Source organism: Empidonax traillii, unplaced genomic scaffold, assembly GCF_003031625.1.
Source record: "Empidonax traillii isolate 1590-97213 ecotype Southwest subspecies unplaced genomic scaffold, ASM303162v1 scaffold132:size1788729, whole genome shotgun sequence".
NCBI lineage: Eukaryota > Metazoa > Chordata > Aves > Passeriformes > Tyrannidae > Empidonax > Empidonax traillii.
This window is the reverse complement of record NW_020955325.1, coordinates 759,563-777,359: the sequence shown is the minus strand read 5'-3', so window position 1 is coordinate 777,359 and position 17,797 is coordinate 759,563. Positions and strand designations below refer to the sequence as shown.

Below are 17,797 nucleotides of genomic sequence, written 5' to 3'. Positions count from 1 at the left end.
TGAGTGACCGAAAACTCAAAGAAAGCTGGAGCCATGAGCAAGGAAATAGTGTCCTGCTACTTGATTCCCTTAGACCATTAGAAATATAACCTTATACTTATTTTGCAAATAATTTTAAAAAAGTTAAGTACAGTTAACTGCTTCTTTCCTATTTGAAGGATTAATTTTTTGGCTACTAATATGTATTTATCAAAAGGAATAACAACTGTGTGTGTGTGGGGGGGGAAATTCGTCTACTGTTAATCACCTCTGCCACACTGGATTCCCTCACATGCCCTGTTCTGCTGGCCAACACTCTGATCCTAATAGATACCATCCCATTCCCCCCCCCCCCCCCCCCCCCCCCATCTCTGTTTTCTTGTGACTCATCAGACCCATATTCATACACATCTTTCAGTCCCTGGTATATCCTCTCTGGCCTCTTTCATCTCTGATTACAAACCTCCAGTTCTGACTCCTTTCCCATTTCACCACAAAAACATGCAAGTCTGGTTGGCAAGCCTGGTTTCTCCAGGCAAACAGACTGAATAGCAAACAGGTCACTCTGTTTACAAATTCTGGTCCAAGTAAGTGCCAAAAGACAGGCTCAGTCAAGGCTTCACTGCAAAAAAGAGGGGAAAATAGTCTGAACAGTCTTTTTAGTATTATATAGCTTTAGAAATTAAAATGTTTCCAGAATAGTAGTATTTTCTGAGCCAGTGATACAGAAGCTGTGGTGAGCTTAGAGTAGCATTCACAGCAGAAAGTGTTAAGGACAGGGAGGGTCTCTCCTGGAGCACATAGTTCTCAGCTTAGCTAAATCTGAAACAACCAACTTCATTGTTTAGAAAGATGTATGTACCTTCCCTTGCTTTCACCAGAAAGAAGCAATCTGCTGTGGGCATTGATGGTTTACCTACTCATAAAGATATGCTGAGGACAAATCATGGGTCATTCCTACACCAGGCTAGCCAACCTTCCAAGCAGTGCCTCTCCATCTTTCCATGAAGTTGAACTGGGAGTTTGACAAATTTTCCTGAGCACCCTCACAACTACCAGCTTTCTTCAAGGCTATGAGGTCCCTAAAGACCTTTCCTAGTTCTTCTCCTATGTTTCAGGCTGCTGTGAGAGGGAACGGTCTATGTTCTTCAGGTGCATTCTGCCATTCAACCCAAGCTAAAACCCAAGGTTCACTGCTCCCCTAGAGGCATTTCCTGCACAGTCCCTGCAGTTTTAGTGCTAGGCTGCTGTAACCACAACAGAAAACCAGGAAGCAGTAACAACACTCACTTCACAGCACTACATTGGCCTGCCCAAACTGCAGCCTTTTCCAGCTACATGTTCAGCAGGCATTTTGTGCTTACTTCAGCCAGGACACAGAAGATGAAGAAGAGGAAATACACCTGAAGAACATAAGACTGTTCCTTCTTAGAGCAGCTGCCTGCTATTCACTGCCTTGAATGCAGTGGCTGAGCCACTGCTTATTCTGTCTCTGAATTGCAAATATTAAGGTCAAAGGCTTAGGTTTATTTCTGACTTCATCTGCCTTGCGACTTTCCATCAAGACTCTCTGCGTAAAGAGATCACGTGTGTGATAATCATTCACACACTCAGTTTTGTGTCAGTGTTCAGTTCTCTCCTCTCTCAGAGGAAATTCTTCCTCTAAGTCATGCCTCTGATACATTCTGATGATCTCTGATCAGCACAGAAGGCCCTTGTTCTCTCTGTTTGGGATCTTGGAGCAGAAAATTTTTCTGCTACACTTTTCTGTCCCAATGGCTACCCAATTACTACTTCCTGAACTTGCCTGTCTGCTGTCTCCAAACTTCACAACTCTCCTCTGTGATCCCTAAACCTACAGATGGTTAGAACAGTTCTCATTGACGCACACCAGTGATATAAGCTCTCTGTTGACACGAGCCTGCTGTGCTGCAATCCCTGCCTGTCTTGACTTGTTACTTATGGTCCACTCTTGACTCATCAGTTTTTTTGATACAGTCCTTTGCTTCATGCAATTGGCAAAGTAAGGCAGTTTGCTCTGCCAGCTCACAGGAATAGTATCCTTGAGACCTGAAAGGAAACTTAGAACTGGAATTTGCTGTCCTGATTTTGTTTGGGTTCTCTATTTTGCAACTGCATAGTCCAGAGGCACAAACTGCAGCCACCTGGGTACACAGGTGTCCTAGGCATCACAGGGAGCCCTTTCAGAATTGCCTGCAGGTGTGACTCCAGGAGTTCTGTGGGATGCGCTTGGTGTTGCCTGTGGCAGTAGGTGTGTCCTGGGATGGCATTCCCATGCTGGGACTTGTCTCCATGAATATCCTGGACTCATCTGTCACTGCAACCCCAGGGTGAGTGTGGCCTTCCCTGTCCCCTGCACTGTGCCAGAAGGGACTACAGGCAGCTCAAACACCAGGTTACGCTGGCCCCATTCTGAGAACAGGGTGGGGCCTGGCAGTGTGATTCGGTCCTGTGTGCAGGGGAGCACTGCAGCTGCTGTGTCAGACTGCACAGTCCTGCATGAGGTAATCAGTGGGTCCCTTAATGTTATTTATGTTTCTAAACCAGAACTGAAACCATCACATTGTAAGGGTTCATGCTAGCTCGGTTCAAGGACAGATGAAGTGACTAGTCTGTAGGTACCTACACGTGAAAAGGTCTGTGCTTTAATTGAATGGATAACAGGGCAGATAACAGACCTAGTGCCTGACAGGTGAAGCAGCTTATCCTCTCCAGAAGCAAGGCATTAGCAGACAAAACTCCTCCCTGCACAGGTGGGCAGGGAGTGGAGGGTGCTGCCCCATGTGTGCCCTTTGAGTGTAGACTGGTGGACCATCTGCAGCCCATGGCACAAACTAGTCAGCATAATCCAATCTGTTCTGTTCAAAGGGAGAGGAGACAGGAGGAAAATACCTACAGCCAACTACAGCAGTGGAGGAAAAGACCCTTCAAAAAGTTCTACAGTATGTGGTTCCCTAGTACTCTTCTCTCTTGCTTGCTCACTCCCCTGCTAATCCAGAAAAAAAGCAGAAGCAAGAGGGGTCTCTGTGCCTCTCCCTCACCAGCCCTCCTAACTGCACCTAAACTGAAGCCAGTCCACTTGTGCAAGCACCCCAGTGCTGAACAGGAGTGTTTGCTGTTTTGATCCCTAGATTTCTCCTAGCAACACCAATCTCCCCCAAGGTCCCACCGTGCACCATGAGAGATGGGACACGGCCAATCCCATCTTAGCTGATGGCTCTGTCACTGCACACAGAAACCAGGTGAAGAAAGCATGCTGTTCAGGCAAGTCCATACCTGCTTCAGTAGCAGTCAAGATATAGGAGTGGCCACAGAGAGCAAGAAAAGGAACAAGGCCTCACACCCAGCTTGCACTTCTTACCTCAGAGGCTGTGTTTGTATTCCTCATGTCCAAAGGTGACACAGAGATATGAAGCATATTGGACACACATTGCTGCCTACAAATAGGCTGAAACCAGGCTGTGAAGCTTTCCTATCTTCCCAAGGGAAGCAAAATGACTGTCTCACACAGAAGCTAATTTACTTGTTAAGAGATTCAGTGTTCATACCGAATTTGCAATGAGATCCATGCCAGAGGTTCCAGGATGTGATTGTAACACAGAAAGATAACTATCAATAGTAGCAAATCAGCGAGAAAAGGATGAGCCCATTCTCTCAAATTCATCTGCCTAAACCTGCTAACTCTCCACTCAGTTTTTTCCTGATTGCAAGTGCTAAGAAACACCATAGCTCTTCCCTTTCAATTACATTGGAGAAATCAAAGGTCACAGTCTTCTGCCTTTTCAGTGTGTGATTAAACGTGTCAGGCTGTTTCCTTTCTGCCAATTAACACTCCTGGAGCTCAGGAGTGTTATAAATATATAAATACCTGTGTCCCTCGGCAGGACACAGGTATTTAATAGCATACAAACATATATACTCTGTGATTTACAGAACACCTTCCTTCTGGCCCTGTGTAGTGTTTGGTCACCCAAACTGTACTGAGGTTGCTAACACCCACCCCCAAACTAAACACAGCGTTTAATTTACCTGGCCTCTGAATGAAGTATGCATCTCCAAATCCTCTCAGAAAACACATTTGTACACAACTCTAGGATGGTTTTTAAACACAGCCATAGGCAACGCAAACAGATGGGCAGCTTCAGCTGTCGGGGGCGATACAGCTCAGTAGGGTGGCTAGGCTCACGCCAGACTTCAGCCCAAATATAAATCCTAAAGGATTAAGCTCGGCCCGGGGAGTGTCTGCAGGGGTCCTTGCCCGGGCCTTCACTATCCTGGCGGATTCCTGAGTTGCTCGGAAGGGCATTACAATTAACTACGTCTGACCCCCTACAGGCTACGTGGAGCTGTCACCCGGGGCTCTCCGTCGGGTGACTTTACCAGGGCACAGCATGAGGCGTCCCGGGGCAGCCCCCCAGGTCTCGGGGGAACCGCTTCGCTCATCAGCTCCCTCAGCACCGAGCAGCGAGGGGCTCCCCGGCCGCCTCACCCCATTATGGCCCTCTCCGCGCTCCAGTCGTGGGAACAGGGCCGAGGGCAGTGCCGAGGGCTGCCCGGCGGGGACGGGCACGGCAGCAGCACCGGCCCGCGCCGCGCTGCCCCGTACACGAGCGGGAAAGAGCCTACGGGCGCTCCGGGTCCCTCTCGGAAGAGGGGCAGCGCAGCCGCAAGTAGCCAGAACCCCCTGTCGCCGGCTCTGCCCGGCCCAGTCGCCCCCAGAGCCACGACCCCCGGCCGCCCCTTCCCCGCTCCGCGCCCGCCCACAGCTCGCCGCCTCAGGCCCAACCCACCCTTCCCCTCCGCCATTGGACGAACCCGGCTGCTCGCGGGAGCCCCTCCCTCCACCTCGCGCTGTGATTGGCTAGCTCATCCCCCTCACTTCGTTCCCTGTCCTATCTCTGCCAAGCGATTGGACAGCGTTCACCCCTGACTCCGCCTCCCCCGGAGCGTTCCGCTCTGCGATTGGACAAGCCCCTGCTTTCGCCCCGCCTCCCTCCCACCCGGCCGCCGTACGGGGCTCCCATTGGCCGGCCGTCGCCTGTCCCGCGCCCGCGCCGGCGCGCCCCGGCGGGGCCCGTCCCCACGCGTGACGTTCGCGCGGGCCATTGGGGGGGAGCGACGGCGGCGCTTCCGGCGCGCGGGGCGGGCGGGGCCGGCGGAGCGGGCGCGGCGGGGCCGGCGCGATGGAGCGGCCCGAGCGGCCCGAGCGGCCCCGCGCCAACGGCTGCGGCGGCGGCGGCTCCCACGGCGCGCTCCGTAACGGCTTCGTGCGCGGCCCGCACGGAGCGCAGGTGTGCCCGGGGGGCAGGGCACCGGGCGGGGGGGCGGCGGGACCGGGGAAGCCACCGGGGTGTGGCTGTGGGTGCGAGGGACGTCGGTAGAACTGGGCTGTCTGTGGCCCCGGCCTTCACCTGGGGAGGCGGGAAGGCAGTGCCCGGGGTGCTCGCTCGCCAGACTGGTAATGGATGTGAAACGGGTGGCTCTCGAGTCACGGTTGCAACTTTGCTGCGAGGCTTTGGTTGGCGGCAGAGCTGTGAACGTAAACCTCGCTACAACACATTAGGTCTGTACTTTAGAAGAGAAGGGTTTAGCAGTTCTTCGCCGTTCTGTGGTTCCTGGTTCGATGCACAGGGCTGTGGGTACAAGTAGCCCTGAGGAGGGACTTCCCTGTACAGCAGAGTTGGAGGTTGATGCAGCACTTCCCGTCCGGCTGTGTGGACACTGGGATGCGAATGTGTATTTGTGCTTTCAGGCTGCCAGTTGTTTCTCTGCAAAGCACTCAAGTTTTGTGTTCTAGTGTAAGGAACTTAACAGTTCTTATGGAGTCAGTACCAGAAGTATGTAATAGACTGTTTCCTTGGATGCTTCTTGAGAAGAGCCTTCCTCCATTGTCATCCCTCCTGTTGCTTCTGTTTTTCAGTCCTTCTGCTTTTCCAGTGTAGGCTTGTGCATTCACTGCATGAACCAGATTGAGAACTGTTGCCGGGTAAAACTAAAGTTTTTCTCCCCTGAGTTATCTTTAACTCAGGGTGGTTACTGTGCTTCTGTCACTGTATGGATGCTCATAGTCTTGCCCTGGTCCTTGGGAGGTGATAGCACAGTATTGGGAGTGAACAAATGGAGGAGGAGGGTAGGACACCTTGGCGTGGCAGCAGTGTCAGATTGTGGGGAGCTATGGCACTGGTAGTCTTTCCTTGCACACACCAAGCACTGCCGGCTGTGAAACCTTAGATGTAAATCTTTGAGCTAAGACCAAGCTTGGTGATGATGAGTGTTCTTTTCTGGGTGCTTCCCCACATTATGCTTTCTAAAGAAGAAGGTCCAAATACAGTTATGTTCTTCTACTTCAGAAGAACAGAAAAGTGGAGTAAGGAAACCTTTTCCTCAAGGATTTTGTTCAGCTGTGTATCTGGAGAACATGGGAGATCCAGCATTTCAATGGAAAAACTATAGATGTCAAATGAGGAAAAACCTTGCTGTTTTATGAGATGTTCTATTCAGTTTGTAGCTTGTGTGTGATACTATGCTCAGACATGTTTTTTGGAGGCCTGAGGTATTTGGGATAACTGTTTATAAAGGGGGAGAGTGTTCATTGGAGAAGTGATCACAAGAAATCTTACCAAAAAGCCAGAATATAGTGGCATTGTCAGAGGATGTAAGAAGAGTACAGGTAAATTTGATATCTTTACGGCAACTGCTTGCTAGTCAAGCAGAGATTTATAATTAAGAGTCTTACATTCTTTTCTCTATAACTTTATGTGGGCCAGATTGCTAACTTTCAAAATGAGGGTCTAAATGTTAGAACAGGACTGGAAGAAGTGACTGTTTAGGGAAACTAACCATGTACAGCTTTCTCAAATAGCATCAATAGTGGTAAGCTGCCAAAAGATTTGGTTGATGGTGCGTTACAGATTTGGGTACCTAATTGGTCTTTTACCTTTTGAATTTTGGCTGTTGGGTCTTTACACAGGAGAAGGGAAACATGTTAATGCTTACTTGTATTGAATATATTTGTCTGTTTATGTATATACTATGTACATACCACATGTAGCACTTGAGAATCTGCAACTGAGGAGGTCTGTGGAATGGATAGTAATCAATTACCAAAAAGGAGGCAGCTTACACTCAAGAGTGCAATTCCTACTTAGTAGGAAAAAAACCAAACAACAAAAAAAGTGGAAAAGAATGGTGCTTTTGCAAGAAAGCCTATGATGGGGTTCATTGCTGCCTAAGACTGTGCAGTAACTGACTTAGGCTACCTTGGAGATTAATGAAATATTATCAATTACTAGGAAAGTGACTATTTGAAGTTAGGAATTCAGCATGTTAAAAAACATTCTGTTGAAATACTAAGATGAATAATAGTTCTTTCCTTTCTCGGGAAGCCTTATGTTCAACTTACTTTGGTCCTGCTTCAAGTTAATTTTTTTAGAGATTCAAATTCAGTGAACGCAACAATCTCATTATGAACACCTTAATTAAAAGAGGTTCAAGAATGATATAGCAGTTAAAAACTGTGGAAGATGCAGAAAAGTGACTTATTTCTAACTGTACAGTTAAAGGAGCTCATGGTTAGAAAGAATAGTAATCTATGGATGGTCTTAAAACTGATTTAAAGCTTTGGTGTAATGCTGCACTATGTAAGATGAAAACCTGACATCTCAAAGGGTATTGTTATGATGTGAGGAAATGAACACAGGCAAGAGAAAGTATGCAAATCTAAGTAAAAGAACAGTGAAGTTACCTCTTCAAGTTGTACGTGATCTGCTTTCTATATCTGTGTGTTCTGTTGCAGAGAGTATTAAGCAAGTTCAATAGAAAAATGGTGTTTAGGATCTATCAAGACACTTGAGGGAATAATAAAAAGTGCAGGGAAATTGCTTCTTTCTGCAATGCAATTTTAAACTGGAATGTATTTCTCCATTGGAGTATTTTGCAAGTGACTAATGGTTTTCTAAAGCTGCATCTGAAAAGAATTTTCTTGCTTAAAATAGGGAGATTGGGACTTATTTAGTGGGAGAAGATGCCCTTTTTTTCCATGATAACTTATTAGAATCTACCTATTATTGTGAACAGATTTTTAGTAGTGTTGTATTTTCCACTCCTTAATTGAGTTTCTCACCTTAGAATGGTTGTGTTATGCTTCTAGAAGTTGAAGAAATAATCTCAAACAAAAAAAAACCCACAACTTTGAATATAGGTTTGAGATATCAAGTTCCTAATTTCTGTTGTGCCTGGTATCTCCAAGTCAGTTAGATAGGAGCTGGCATTATATAAGCAAATTTTAATTTCCCTGATGTTTCTAGAAGGTCATCAAATGCCTATAGCAACCTCCAGATAGCTTATTGCATAGATGCCTCTGTAAAGAAGGTACTACTTCCTCAGGAAGACAAGAAATAGTTTGGTTGAGTAGAGTGGGAGGACTGAGGGATTTGCATTCCTTTAAAACTGTCAAAAGTCCTGAATTCTAACAGCTATTAAAATGGGCAGCACATATATTTTTATTTTCTGAAAGCCTTGGTGTGTACATGCAGAAAATAGTTTGTGTAGTCTTGTGATTTGTGCTTGCTCTTCCTAGAGAGAGCAATCATATTGATTGTAGGTTCATCTCCTGGGGTGCTTCAGAATGCAGGGGAGCCTGATCTTAAATGGACCTTCATTCAGGATGCTGAATGGCTTCATCTTGATTTTTTTGTACATGTTTTTGCTGGAATTCAGGTTAGTGTAACTTCTTTGGGAGAGCACACGTAAAAAGATGACTACAGGATATACTGGAAGTTTTTCTTGCTACAGTAAGTTGGTGGTAGCAGTGATGTGAATATGCCCTTGTTTCAGACGAAAATTAGGATAAGATAAAGATGTTAAATGACTGCTCTGTCCACTGGTATAAAAAAGAATTTTAGTGCAGAATTGTGGGGGTTTTTTTCATATCTGCATGCAAATTTAAATGCAAATATTTCTGATGAAAAATAATGATCCTGAAGAACTAAATCTCATGAAGAAGTGATTGTTCCCCCTTACTCAGCATTTGTGAGACTGCATCTTGTGAACTGTGTCCAGTTTTGAGCTTCCCAGGAAGATGCTGACATAGCCACATCAATCTGTGAATCCAGTGAAGGGTCCCCAAGAAACAGAGAGGCTGAGAGAGCTGGGTTTGCTCAGCCTTAGGAGGAGAGAAAGCTCAACTAGCTGGCTGCAGGATATAGAGAAGATGGGGCCAGACTCCTGGAAGTGTGTGGCAATAGAATGAGAGGCAATGGATATAATTTGGAAGAATAGGAAATTTTGATTACATAATTTTCCCCATGAGGGTGGTAAAATACTGCAAGAAGTTGCCCAGAGAGGTTCGAACTCCATAAAGGAGTTCAAGACTATGTTGGACATGGCCCGTGGCAGCCTGTTGTAATTAGGCCTGCTTTGAGCTGCGGCTTGGTCATGTTGGCCACTGGAAGTCCCTTCCAACCTTGCTTATAGAGATAAATGCATGGATTGCAGGGGAGTGTCAAGGTTTAGACATTTGCATTTAATCCTTGAACCCCTGTAAAAATGTGTGCCTTTAGGCTTGTAGCACGTACTGAGGCTTGCATCAGACCTGAGGAAAGAAATTACTACTTTCTGTCTCTTGCATGGTTTTATGATTGACTGCATGTATTGTGTCAGTAACCTAAAACTGAAGGGAGTAGAAAATTGGCTGACCTAGAAAAGACTGCAACCTCGTTCAGATGTTTTAATTGACAGAACTCTTATTTCTGAAAGAGTGTACCTGTGCACAAGGATCTTTTTCTAATACCAAATTCAGTTGTAAAAGACTGTAAGCCTTTGTGGAAGGAATAGCCACTCAGCATTTTCCCTGGCTAAATGAGTATTTGAGCTGATCATAATAAATTAGTAGATGTAGTGCCAGTGTTGCACTTGTTGAGAATTTGTGTATCTGTGCTGGTAGGAAAACAAACGCCCATGGTAGCTGCTGATGTGACAGGCTTCTCTTAGATTTGAATATGTGCTACTGAGAAGCTCATTTGGGTGAAATGTTAAAATGTATTTATTATATTGGGATTGTCATTCCAAATTTAGCTGGTGATAAGCCTTAAATGCTGTAAGAAATTGTTATAAATGCAGGTTCATTTTTTCTTAAACTGTATCTACTTGAATGATATGTCACTTTGCTCTCTTAATTATACAGCAGAAACATTGTTTTTCTAAATGTCATGTTTTCAATTTGTTGCGGAGGGAAAAAAAGCTTTATCTGAATTATCTATTGCCTTCAGTTTCTTGAGGTGGAACATAAAACAATGGCCTGTCTTCAACAAGGTTTCCATTTTTTTGGTTTGCCATCATTAAAAAATGAATCCTAGAAAAATAATTGTTTAGTGGAAAAGTATAGTTTTGAAGGATACTTATCATTGAGAAAGCGGGAAAGTTTAGGATATAGTGGGGTTTAATATCCATAAAAATGAGAGCAGATTCTAAAGCATGTTAGGAATGCTTTCAGAGGTATTTGAGAGCCTAGAGATTGGCTTGTTAGGGAACCACTGCAGACCTGTGCTGTCTTTGGAAATCTTTATTGCAAAGCATTTAATTAAGCAATGCAGTTTGGGAATTCTCTGTCAAAATCCTGTACACCTAAAGTCTACTGAATGTTCTAGATAAAGTTACATACAAGGTTTAAGGTAATTTAAGGTAAACTGTTGGGAAAAAAGTATATTCTCAGTAGGGTTCAAAATGTCATGTGTACCCATGTGTAGCAAGCAACCCCCCCAAATTTAATTGCATCCTTTACTTGCTAAAGGGAAAGAAAAAAAACCCAACCCAAACCCTAAGGACCCCTTAAACATTATGGAGATTTACACTGTGTTTGTGTGGATGAGGTAAGTGCATTTTAACAAAGGACTGTCAAATTTGTTTGGAGTAACTAGTTGCAAATAAAAATATTTGATAACATCTGTCAACAAGAACAAATGTTTAATTATGAAAATATGAGTGTTAAGTCTGTTTTGTAAAACAAGTTTTTCTCCTGTGAAATTTTTTTTTTTTTTGTGAAAGATTAAATCGTGATTCAAATCTGTTAATTCTAATTTTGGTAGTAAATACTTGGTCCTTTTACCTATGCAACAGTCTGAGATTTGAAGTCTAAGAGCAAAGCATTGGAAGGAAGAGGGCTGGAGGCAATAGTAACATTACCACAGAATACCCTAGCAGCTTAGAGCAGCTGCCTTTGTGGAGTTCTCATTGCTGTGGTTTCTGTAGTGTCAGTTCCCTCAATGCTTTTTAATAAATGTGACCACTTCGGCATATGGAGGCATGCTCGTGGAAGCAGTCTTCCACACTGTGTTTCTAAAAAACAGAAGCTGCAAAGCTGCTAGTAAAATTCCTGCAATTCGTGTGGTATGTGGCAATGAGAAGCTAGTAAATTTTAATAAGAATTTAGTGAAGTTGTGCCCCAGCATAATCTTTTTAAGGTGTTTACATAAAGTCTGTCAGGTTCATCTGAATTTGTTCTTCCTGGCAGCATGAAAGAAATGGACTCAGTAATAGAGTGCTGTGTTTTTCCTGGGGTAGCAGCATAACCAGTTACAGTGTACGTCTCTCTTCCTGTGTGCCATGTTTATTGCATTTGTAGCATCTTCTCTCCCTAAATTGCACGCCTGCCGTGCAAGCTGTGGACCCAGAGTCCTGTGATAAATCTTGTGTGCTGTCTACAGTAGCATCTGCAAATGTTCCCGTGTTTACACATGGCTTTTGTCTTCTCACAAAGGATGTAAAACTATTAGAAAGTGTCCACAGGATGGCTACCAAGACTGTGAAGGGCCTTGAGGGGAAGCCATATGAAGAGCGGCTGAGGTCACTTGGTCTGTTCAGCCTGGAGGAGACTGAGGGGAGACCTCAAATATAAGAAGCGCTTCTTGGAGTTGTGCTGTTGGGCCAGAAGTTGAAGATCCTTGTGGGTCCCTTCTAACCCAGTAAATTCTTTGATTATAATCAGACTTTGATGTGTTCTGCTTAGACCAATGAAGTCCTTTCTAGCAGTACCTGTATGCTCCTCCTCAGTAACTGTTACAATACTGTTTTATGTGATGCGCTTCCCTGGGAGCTTGGCCTAACACAGGTTTTACCTGTGGTTGATTCTTTGCTGCCTGGTGCTCTCTGGTGTTTCTCCTGCAGTTGAGTTTCTTAGTGATGGTGCTCTTCTTTTTACATGTAGTCTGGGCAGTATAGGAAAGAGATGTGGGTGAGCATACATGAGCTTTTTTTAACCACGTGTGTAAGTGGACTCTGACTTTTCTCTGTAGTCTCCACTTGACTGTGCTGTGTATTCTACTTCAAAGGTCATGGCTCACTTTATTATCATAAGGCTTGTTGAAACCATAAAAGTTTTAATATTGCATGCCTTTTTTTTCCCCTCCCCAGAATAGGAAATTAATCACTAAACTGTAGCTACCTTCTTTCTTGGTCTTTGGAAATAAGCTTGCTTCTCTTTTGCGTGTAAGCCTTCATTTGAAGGCTAATGTGTGGATTTATAAGGCATTCTTAGAAAAATTAATAGGCTTGTATCTAAAATATGTCTACAAATGTCTCTTCTGTAGTCAATTCTAGAGTGTATTCACAGTCACTGTATGCATCATGAAGAGTTTGTGGGATTGCATTCAGAGTATTTCTTTAATTTTTGATTCAGCTAGGATGACATAGAAGCTTCTCAGTTTATATGGTAGCAGATGTGAGTATAAGAATTTATAAGCACATTGGTAGAACACTGAGAGGTGAAACTGATTGGAGTATGTGTTGAATCAATACAGGTATTCCTAAAAGGACCTTTCTTAGTGAAATGTTGGGTTTAACCATATGGAATAATTTGTTTAGTTTTAGCATTTGTTACAAGCACAGGCACCTCCAAAGACCTGGAAAAGACTGGTATTTTTTTAAATGTGCATACAGATTTGGGTCTGTTTGTTTGTGGTTTTTTTCAGTAGCTACTTTTTGGTATTAGGTAACTTCAGATCCATAATCTTAGGATGTAGTCATTCATTTCTTCCAGATGAACTTCCAGTTATCTGGAAAATACATTAAAAGCTTTGATGTGATCTCTATTTATTTGATACTAGGTAATTTGTGAAGTAGTCACTACCAGTTTTCTATCTGTTTTTCCAGAAATCTCTTGGATAGGAGACTGTCTACTGTTAGTAGACAGCCACAGGTAGCAGGTATGTAGTGTGCCTGCCCATGAATAGCTGCTATTCACAGCCTGATCTGTCAGTGTGAAGATGCAAAATTCTACTTGTAATTCATCAAGCTGTGAAGTTTTAGTGGTTGGAGCTTTGGTGCATGATTTTTCTCAGATCAGGATGCAATAAAATACTATGGTTTCATGGGCTGAGCCATGGTGATACAGTTAAGCAATCCTGAGAGTAACAGAGGTGACTTTCGTGGTTTTTCTTCTCCAGCCTTGGCACACCAACTCTGTGATTGTCATGATGGTACTGCTGTCCCTCCCTTCTCTCCAACAGCCACTGGCTCTTGTTTGCTGAGCTCTAAGAATGACTTTATGGAGCAGTGCTGTAAAGACTCTTATGGTCTAACAAATAATCTTCAGCGAGCAATTATATTTTCAACCTGGATCAGTTCAGTGTTGCAGGGACGCTATGATGATAATTAGATTAGCTTTAGTTGTGCAAGCTGTAGGCTGGTGCAGATGGCTGAAAGTGGGAGTGAATGGGACAGGGGCAGTTTCTGTGGCTGGCACCGTTCATGAAGAAAGGGGTGTGTGAACCTTTGGCCTCTGTTAAAGCTTTAAATTGCCAGCATGTGAGCTGCAATGTGTTAAGTGTTCCTGCAGTTGTTCCAAAGCATGGTAATTTTCTAACTTAAGCTACCACTACTTGAGCATTAAACCTGGCCTCAAAGCACTGCGTTAGTTACCTGCATCTGGCATAAGTGCTGCTGATAAAAGAGAAGTTCCTCCTGTGTCTTTCCTGTTTTGTTTCCACACTTTGTGTTTACACACCAGTTGTAAAGTCCCCACAACTATGGAGACCAAATCAAGGGTTTCCTGGGGTTAAATTTTTCCTGAATGTCTGTGTTAGCAAAAGGGAAGAGGTAGAAAAGACTATCAGGAGGGAGGTGCTGTTGCAGTTTATACTGAGTGACTTCATAGCTAGAGCATAATTATATCCTCAGAGCAGACGCTTGCTTCTGAAAAATTACTTTCATGATATTAGTGACAGACTTGAAATATAGACTTGCTTCAGCACCTGAAATGAGCAGATTTCCTAATCATGCACTGTCTGGTGAGGCCAGCAAGTATGCGTATCTTTGATTTGTTGTCCATTGCAGAGGTTAGTACAATTCTGCTTTACTTTCCCCTATGATAACGTGAGTGACAAGGGTGAATAACTGGTTTTATTCTGTCTACTGGCCTGCACCCCTCAGCAATTGTTTGCTGCTGTCCATTGCGGATGAATTTAGTTTCAATCTCTTTCCTAGGCGTTGAGGTTTCTTTGATTAGTACGTCTTAAAAAATACATTTCTTCTTATATATCTTATGCTACAAATAGGGGATTTATGTCTTGGAGAGTGTTCTTTCATATGTGGCTATTCTATTATAGTGCAGCCATTCTTTAACTTTTAGCAATGCCAGTAGCAATTTGCATCTGTTGACTAGGTTTCTGTGTTTTGGTACATGGATTTATGAGATATGATCTTTAACTTAACTCTTTGAACAAGTAAAGTTAAAACCATGATGTTTTTCCCCCAGTGTTAATGTTGGGTGAGCACTTGCCTTGTAGTCATGAAGTTTTTCTGTAACAGTCATAAACAGGGAGTTGGACTAGATGATCCTTGTGGGGCCCTTCCCACTTGGCATGTTCTGTAATTCTGTGAAATATAATGTATTAGAGTAATTGTACTTGAGATGGACCTGCTGCATGTATTACACAGCTAGTAAAGCTCTTACCTTCAGGAGATAATATGTAAGTAGCAAGATGACTTTTAGCGTGGATTTTATGCAGAAAGCCTTGCTTTGTTCTGTGTGCTGACATATATGCAGTATTGAGACTCTATATACAATGACTTTTTTGTCTGTGGTGTCATGTCTGCCTCATGGATGAGTACAATGTTTATGTCAGTATCTTTAGGCTAACAGAGACACACAGATTATGCTTGTTTTGTTACACTAATATAGGCTTCCAAGCCTAAGAATACATTGTTTAGATCAATAAAGCTATTGCTTTCTATTTTGTTTTTTCTCTGTAGTGAGCCTGCGAAGCATCGCTATTCTGTTATTTGTGCCTACCTAGTTCTTTGTGAAGAGGAAGGCAGTTTTTTCATTTTGGTTGGCCTGGATGTAAGCAATGCTCTCTGTGTAGCTTTGTAAGCTAAATAACTTTAATGAGATGTTAGATGAAACTGCACTAGATTGGCAGCTTTGACGTTGGCTATATCAACAACTTGGCAGCCCCATATATGGAGACTGACATATTCATCAGTGAAGGCTGAACCTAGTTGGAAGCACTTTTTGCTGAGTGGGGTGGGATGCAGAGCCTATAACTGATCAGAGACTGGGGGACTACTCTGGAATGCCTGTCTGTCTTTCTTGAATTAATACCTCAACTGCCTCTCTTTAAATTTTTACTGTAGATAAATCACATTGTGCACAATGGAGGATTATACAAAAGGCCTTTCAATGAAGCTTTTGAAGAAACACCAATGCTGGTTGCTGTGCTGACCTACGTAGGCTATGGTGTTCTTACTCTCTTTGGATATCTGCGAGATTTCATGCGGCAGTGGAAGATTGAGAAATGTCAAAATGCAACAGAAAGAGAAGAACAGAAGGTAACCACTGGGAAATGGTGTTGCTGAGGCTTGAGTCTTATTTGGGGAGCAGTGGTGGTCAAAGTTTTCTGCTGCTTTCCTTGTCTTCCGAGTGCCCCAAATAATATACAAATACAGTTGTGTCATTAAACAAAATACGGTTTCTTTTAGCTGGGCTATTTTTTGGCAGAGCAGTTCCCTCATCTGGTTCACTGCAAAGCTGCTTCAACAGTTATATCAACATCCTGAGAGATGTCCCAGCTGCAGGAACAAGGGCTTGGGGGAGACTGCATATGGCAGCATCAGCAGCTAATAAAAGCTTTATCAAAGGTTCTGGTCTGAGTTTGACACCAGTGGGAGTCTTTCTGATGCTGCTCTGGTGGCTGAATTTTGATTTAGAAACATGTTATTAATTCTCTTTAGCTGAAGCAGTTGCAAAGAGAAGCTTGTGGGTCAGGTCGAGAAGACAAGTTGTATGATTTTAAATTTGGAGTCCAGAACACTAGCAGGCTAGCTGGTGAGTAGTCTGAGGTTGACTCCTGGCTCACTGATAGTGATTAAAAGGAATTCATTCATGTTATGACCTATTCAGAAAAGTTTCTGTTACCAGGTAGAAGGTCTTACCTGCTTCAGCAGTTAGTATAGAATAGATAATTTTGGTTTTGAGTAGTTATAAATTATTTTTAGAGGTCTTTATTCTCCACAGGAGTTGATTACTGTTATGAATGCTACTGCTGAAACTTGAAGTTCACAACCTATTTCATTGCTAACTCTTAATGTGACCCCTCTTAGCACAGTGTGACTACCATTTGAGCTATCTCCAAAGGTTTTACACTTGATAATTTGGGTTCTGATGATTTGGCTTGTGTTTTTCTCAACTTCTTTGAGGAGCCAATCTGACTTATAAAATGTAAAGGGAGTTCCTTTTCCAGTTGCTGGTTTCTGGTTCTCTGTGCAGCCACACAAGCAGTTGGCTAGCAGAAAATAGGGGGGACAGGAAGGACATCTCAATAAGGCAAACAAATAAAACACGGTGGCAGGGAGGAACTAAAAAAAGGAAGGTTCCTTTGAAGCCTTTTTTTGGAGACATCACTGGAGTAAAGTGCATGTCTTTTTACAGTAGATTAGCTAAGATGCAGTAAACTAAGCAGTGCCTAAAATTACTTCACAGTCCTACAGAGGACTTTAAAGCATAGAGTTTGTTAGCAACAGATTATCCTAGTCCTAAAAGAAATTTAGCCCTGAATTTTTTTATAAGTTAACTCAGCATCACATCTTACCCTGAAAGAGATTTGCTTAACAAGTATACCTTCTAGACAGATGGATTAAAACTGTATCAGTTTCTGTGTCAGTCACAGCTTCCATGAAGAGATGGATGTATTCTGGTTTTGTTTTGTACATAGGATGTCTGTGAGTGGAGCTAGCAAGAACTGCCAGTGAATATTGCGTAAGAATGAAAAACAGGAAATTCTGTTTAAAAAAGTTTTGGTGTTGAAGAACTCTCAGCCTAGTGTACTTCCCCAAATCACATTCCTAGTGCTTAGATTGTAATAGCTGTTTCCGATATCAGACAAATAGAAAAGTGATCATGTGAGGTCTAGAATATACAATACTTATCTTCACACTTTGCTGCTTTAAGCATTGTTTGCCTGCAAATGAATTGACGAGAGCATATTGCAGCATATCTAGTGTGGGAGCCAGGGGTTTTTGGTGCGGGGTAGAGGCGGGGGAAGCATGGACTCAATGACTTGTTTTGAAGTGATTTTCTCATGATTTTTAAATATTTGAATCTTTCAAGCTGCTGGATGACAGCCCAATCACCTTTTGGTGAGAGAATGCAGATACAAGTGTGCAGCAAAGGCTCAAAACTCACCTTTTGTATTATTATTATTAATACATTCAAATCAGAGGAGGCCTGCGATTACCCTGGGGTACTTTTTGGCAGATTTGTGACCTCTGTGTGGAAAGTAACATTTTTATTATTTAAATGCTA

At 43.3% G+C, this 17,797-nt stretch overlaps 1 protein-coding gene across 1 annotated transcript in view; it reads left to right on the top strand.

The window, feature by feature from the left end:
* The first annotated feature begins 5,212 nt into the window (after positions 1-5,212).
* Positions 5,213-17,797, top strand: part of SPTLC2 (serine palmitoyltransferase long chain base subunit 2) — a 70,255-nt gene continuing 57,670 nt past the window's right edge. The window contains exons 1-2 of the mRNA XM_027883675.1: positions 5,213-5,291; positions 15,631-15,825. Coding sequence (XP_027739476.1) covers positions 15,700-15,825 — 126 coding nt within the window. The 5' untranslated portion in view covers positions 5,213-5,291; positions 15,631-15,699. The remainder of the gene's footprint in view (positions 5,292-15,630; positions 15,826-17,797) is intronic.